The sequence below is a fragment of the Acomys russatus genome, chromosome 3, assembly GCF_903995435.1.
Source record: "Acomys russatus chromosome 3, mAcoRus1.1, whole genome shotgun sequence".
In the NCBI taxonomy this organism is placed as follows: Eukaryota; Metazoa; Chordata; class Mammalia; order Rodentia; family Muridae; genus Acomys; species Acomys russatus.
The window spans coordinates 40,651,592-40,657,591 of NC_067139.1; the positions used below are offsets into that span (position 1 = coordinate 40,651,592).

Genomic DNA, 6,000 nt, shown 5'->3' on the forward strand with positions numbered 1-6,000 from the left:
GGGTTTTTATCTATGGGAGGCCTCCCTTTTCTGAGAAGGGGAGGAAGGTGGGTGGGGGGAAGAGGAGGAAAGAGGAAGGGACTGGGAAGAGAGGAGAAAACTGTGATTAGGATGTAATGTAAATAAAAAACAATTAATTAAAATTTTAAAATAGCTATTTTTAAACAGTGGCATTTTCTCAGCAATAGAAAATAGTGAAGTTATATCATTTTCAATGGATGCAATTAGAGATATTCTTATTAAACAATCATCATCTTGAAGACAAATGTCTTATGGTTTCTCTTATTTGGGTCTAGAAGTTATACAGTGTCACATATATAGAGAAGACATGAAAGCAGAAGTGAAAGTGTGCAGGGACAGAGAGACAGGAGCCAGAGAGGAGGTAGAGGGCTGTTGGGAGAATGCACTCACATTACATTATACACCTGTAAGAAAGTAGTCTTACCATCCCAGCACAATAAAATAAAACAAATGTTAAAAAGAAATGCAACGGCTGAAAATATCTGGAAAGCATTCACCATCTGGAGACACTGGTGAAATGTAAATTAGGGCTTTTTGAGTCAGGCGTGTTGGTGCATCCTTGTCCCAGCACTCAGGAGGAAGAGGCAGGAACACCTCTGTGAGGCAAGCCAGCTAAGGTTGCACAGGGAAATTCTACCTTTAAAAAAAGTGGGGCTGCTGGCGGTGGTGGCACACGCCTTTAATCCCAGCACTTGGGAGGCAGAGGCGAATCGCTGTGAGTTCAAGGCCAGCCTGGTCTACAAAGCGAGTCCAGGACTGTCAAGGCTACACAGAGCAACCCTGTATCAAAAAACCAAAACCAATCAACCAAACAAGCAAAAAAATGTGGGGCTTGAAGATGGCTCAGCAGTTAAATATTTACTGGTAGGGCAGTGGTGGTGCACTCAAGGTGTCCCTGGTGGTCCCAGCACTTGGGAGGCAGAAGCAGAACTCTTTAAATTTGAGGCCATCCTGGTCTACAAAGTGAGTCCAGGACAGCCAGGGCTTCACAGAGAAACCCTGTCTCAACAAACAAACAAACAAACAACAACAAAGCAAAACAAAACAAAAAAAGCGTATTTACTGGTACTGCAGAAGACTCAGGTTTGACTCACAGAACCTACATGACAACTCACGACCACTTATAACTCCAGTTTCAGAAGATTTGACTCCCTTTTTTTGGCCTCCATGGGCTCCTGTACACATACAAGCAAGCATTACACATACACACAAAATTATAAATGTCTTTTAAAAAATGAGACCCCATTTCATGCCAGTGAAAACGGCTACCACCAAGAAACAAATAACAGAGTATAGAGAGCTGGCGCAGTCGTTAAGAGCATGGCAGCTTTTCCAGAGGACCTGAGTTTCATTGCCAGTGCCCACATGGCAGCTCACAACCACCTGCACCTCCAGTTTCAGGGGAGCCAATGCCCTCTTCTGGAGTTGGGAAATAATGTAATGGAGCACGCAGTAAGAAGCAGAAGTGGAAACTAACTGCAGGAAGAAAGGGATCTGCTGGAGAGAATGGGGCACAAGAGGGGGTGCTGACGGAGGCCAGTGACTGAGAAGAAAACACATGGCACATGTATACAAAGAGGCCATGAAAGAATCTATTGCTTTGTATATTTGCCTCAAAAATAATTTTAAGCCAGGTGTGGTATGCACCTTTAATCCCAGTACTCAGAGAGGCAGAGGCAGGTGGGTCTCTGTGAGTTTGAAGCCTGCCTGGTCTACAAAGCAAATTTAGGACAGCCAAGGCTACACAGAGAAATCCTGTCTTGAAAAACAAAAACAACAATAACAACAACAAACATTTTTAAAGGCTATGACAGGGCAGGGCCTAGTGCCACATACATACAAACATAACTGAATGAGGCCGAAGAGAGGGGAATCCTAATTTCAAGGATGGCCTGAGCTACAGAGTGGGTTTAGGGCCAGCATGGGAAACTGGGTAACTCTCCCTTGAAACAGAAAAGTAAAAAGGCTAGAGATGCAGTTCAGAATTACGGTGCATAGCCAGCAACCTAGTTTTGTTTCCAGTATCATAAAAGCAAAACACAGTTTAAAATGTCAAGGTCTACAATGGACTCAGACAGACAGATGGCTTATACACCACTGTTTGCTGCAGCTCAAACAGGAGACAAGCCAAAGCCAAGTGTTCGTCAGCAAAGTGAAAGTGAAATAAAAGAGCCAACACAACTGTGCTGTCGTTTCTTATAGTCTTGATACATGCTATAGAATGCTAAGTGAGAGTCTGAGAATCTTACCGACATGGCCTCCTCCAATGGTGTATGTCTTCCCAGATCCAGTCTGTCCATATGCAAACACAGTTGCATTATAGCCCTCAATGAGAGACAACACTAGGGGCTTTATGCATGTATTATAAACTTCATCTTGAGTGGAATTTTTGCCAAAAACAAAATCAAAAGTAAAAACTCTATCTCTCCCAATGATAATCTGCTGGGTATTGGGAACATCTCTCACACAGACTTGATGGTTATGAAGAACTTCTTTGCAAAGGAGAGGTCTAATTCTTACAGCAACTTTTACTGGTATTTCTTCCATGGCAGCTTGGAGTTTACTGAATAGGTTATCTATTTACTATTCAGTAACAGTGTGAGAAACATCCATTTTATGTAAGATCTGGACTCCTGCATATCAAGATAAAGATATATTTTAATTTCTGGTTCCATAATGCAATAGAAACCACTCTTACTTCACAGCAAAGTGATTTAGACAGTCTTTACCAGTACAAATTATATTACAAAGAGCTGATCCAACTTGTACAGTGTTTAAGTAATTTAGTGATGGAAAGATTCAGCATTTAGGTTTGCTTCAAAATAGTCGAAGGACTAGGGACCATGAACTGGTTAATTATAAAGCTAAGGGATAAATACACAGGATTTCACTGGGTATTTCTAGAGTGGTAATGTTTTCTACTTCACTAATCTAAATAATAATCACAGAGTTAGGAAATCCAGGCAAGGAAAGAACTGAGGAGCTATAAGCATGTTAAAAGTAAGTATTTGGGAAGGCTCAGTGGCTAAAAATACTTACTGCTTTTCCAGAGGACCTGGTTCGATTCCACATAAGGCAACTCATAACTGCCTGTAACTGCAGTTCCTGTACACACATGGTACACATAAACTCATGCAACCACACTCGTATACACATAATACATAAATACATTTCAGCCAGACATCAGTGGCACACAACTTTAATCCTAGCAGAGACAGGTGGATTTCTGAGTTTGAGGCCAGGCTGGTCTATGCAGTAAGCTCCAGCCAGTGCTACACAGAGAAACTCTGTCTCGTAAAACCTAAATAATAAAAATAAAATAAAATAAAATAAAGTAAATTATTTGTATTATACTTGAAGATTTTGAAAAATGGCATTCCATCTCACAAACATCAGAATTAAACCATGAATGTGGTTTTAAGGGTTTCTGTGTCTGTATAAGTCAAAACAATTTGCTCAAAAGCAACCAAAACAGCCAAGCAGTGGTGGTGCACACCTTTAATCCCAGCACTTGGGAGACAGAGGCAGGCAGATCTACAGGACAGCCAGAGCTATTACACAGAGAAACCCTGTCTTGAAAAACAAACAAACAAAGCAACAAAACTATAGGCTATAGCAATGGGTTAGCAGGCAGAGCAGTGGCCACACAAGCCTAGGAAAGCATGTGAAGGTGGAAAGAGAAAAACAACTCCATAACGCTGTCCTCTGAAGGCCCAGGAGACAGTCCTTCCCAAAACTAACATGGGTCTCCCAGGACAGCAAAATGGCTCGGTTTGTAAAGGTACTTGCCACCAAGCCTGACAACCTGAGTTTGATCCCTGAACACACATGGTGGAAGAACAGACTTCCACAGCTGTCCCCTGACCTCCAGAAACATGTCCACACGCACAATGTGCAAATGTAATAAAAAGTAATAAAAAGAATCTCTCTACATTGAGTAATGTAAGATCTCCCATAAGGTCTCCTACAGATCCCTGGCACTCTGCCATGGTCACACATATTTGGCTCCAGGGAAAAAAAAAAAAAAACTGTTTCTTATTCCTTTTTTGAGGTAGCAACTTTTTATATCAACAGTTTCTGGAGACTTACTATGAAACCCTACGGTGATCCAGTTTCACAAGGAGTCACCCAGTTTCGCTATGACTACCTCTTATGCTCAATGTTCAGGCACTACCTCCTCAAGTGGGTATTAGCGAGTTCCTTCAGGGGCTCAGCCCTCCCTTGGCTTGGTCAGTGGTGCACTGGCTGTTTGGATTCTGCTTCCTCTATACATCTCTTCCGGTTTCCAGAGCACTTGTTTTCTGAGTACACTGAAAAGTAGCCAGTCTGGAATGGGGAAGCTTCTTTGGAAAAATGGGTCTTATGATTATCACCAATCTAGAAAGCCACTGGACAGCAAGTAACATTTTGTTAACTATTTGGTTTGGAAATATTCATTTATACAGTATTTCCCCTCTGTAGCCAAGGCTGGTCTGGAACTCAGAGCAATCCTGCTGCCTCCACCTCAATGGCGCTGGCCTTACAGATGTGGGCTGTAACACCTAACAGCCATGGAAATGTAACCATAAAATAATATTCATGAACCCTTTTTTAAAAAGTAACCCTTAAAACCCTTAAAAATAGTAAAAGTGAATGGCCGGGGAGGTTCACAACAAAAGCCTTCTACGGCACAGTACTAAAAATTCAGTCAACAAACTATCTTTAATGGGGTGGGGGCAGCTTGGCAGTTTCAATAATTCTAATCAAATCTTCAACAAGAGCAAAGAGAAATATTCTTAATATGGTAAACCTTTACATCCTATAGCACTCTAGAAAACTCAGGGCTGCAGACTTTGCAAAAGTCATCATACCAATTGGATTTTTTTTTTTTTAAATATCATCTCAGTAAAGCAAAAGTCATGGTCATGAGATCATTCAGCGGCAAAATCAGTTGTGCCCACATGCCTGACAATCTGAATTCAATCTCTGCAACCCACATAGTAGCAATAAAGAACTGACAGTTCTAAGTTGTCTTCTGACCTCCACATGCTCGCTCTCTCCCTCTCTCTCTCTCTCTCTCTCTCTCTCTCTCTCTCTCTCTCTCTCTCTCTCTCTCTCTCACACACACACACACACACACACACACACACACACACACACACAGAGGAATTATTTTTCTAAAGGTTATGGTCTATGTTAAAATGAACCCAACTTAAAAAAAAAATGAACCCAACTTCTTTCCATAAACTTCTAATTTAAAAATACCCTCTGATTAATTAAAAAAAAAAAAAAAACAAAAAACCCTCTGGCCCAGCTGTGGTGGTGCTTTTAATCCCAGAAGTGGGGAGGTAGAGGCAGGCGGATCTCTGTGAGTTTGAGGCCAGGATGGTCTACAGAGTGAGTTCCAGAATAGCCTGGGCTACTCTCAGAAATCCTGCTACGAAAAATAAACAAACCCAATTGTAATTGAGGTATTTTCCCTTCGTTGGTCTTTTTTCTTTCTTTTTTTCTTTGAAGGCAATGTTGACACAAGCAGTGTGGACATATAAGCAGATAGAATTAACTTACTGTAATTTAAAAAATAACAATGGAGCATAAGTATATGACTCACAGACAATATTCAATTTTAAGCTTGTATGTGACAGTTGCTCTTTAGATTCAGGTTAGTTCTGTGTAATATCTATACACAGATATATATAAAATCAGCAGTAAAATCTGATTGGCTGGTACTATCTAGAGACGCATTTTTAAATGTGACCAAATGCCAGGTAAGCACTGGGCCTCCTGCCTTGTCATCTGCCAGGAATGGGGTCTTCAAATGCCGTCTTCAAATGAGCGTCGAAGGTGTGGTCTGCAGGCTGTTGGCTCTCTCCTGAGAAGCGTCCTAGCAGATAACGATGCGCATAGCATCTCACGAGGGCATAAAGGAGCCTGAGTGCGAGCCGCGACACATACACCGGCCGGCGGCGGGCACCGTCCCACAGCGCCTCGCCGCACCGA

The 6,000-nt window shown here is 41.8% G+C and overlaps 1 protein-coding gene across 1 annotated transcript in view; it reads right to left on the reverse strand.

Moving 5' to 3' along the window:
• Positions 1-3,330, reverse strand: part of Kif27 (kinesin family member 27) — a 70,352-nt gene extending 67,022 nt beyond the window's left edge. The window contains exon 1 of the mRNA XM_051172612.1: positions 2,271-3,330. Within this exon, the coding sequence (XP_051028569.1) occupies positions 2,271-2,568 (298 nt within the window). The 5' untranslated portion in view covers positions 2,569-3,330. The remainder of the gene's footprint in view (positions 1-2,270) is intronic.
• Positions 3,331-6,000: the final 2,670 nt, after the last annotated feature.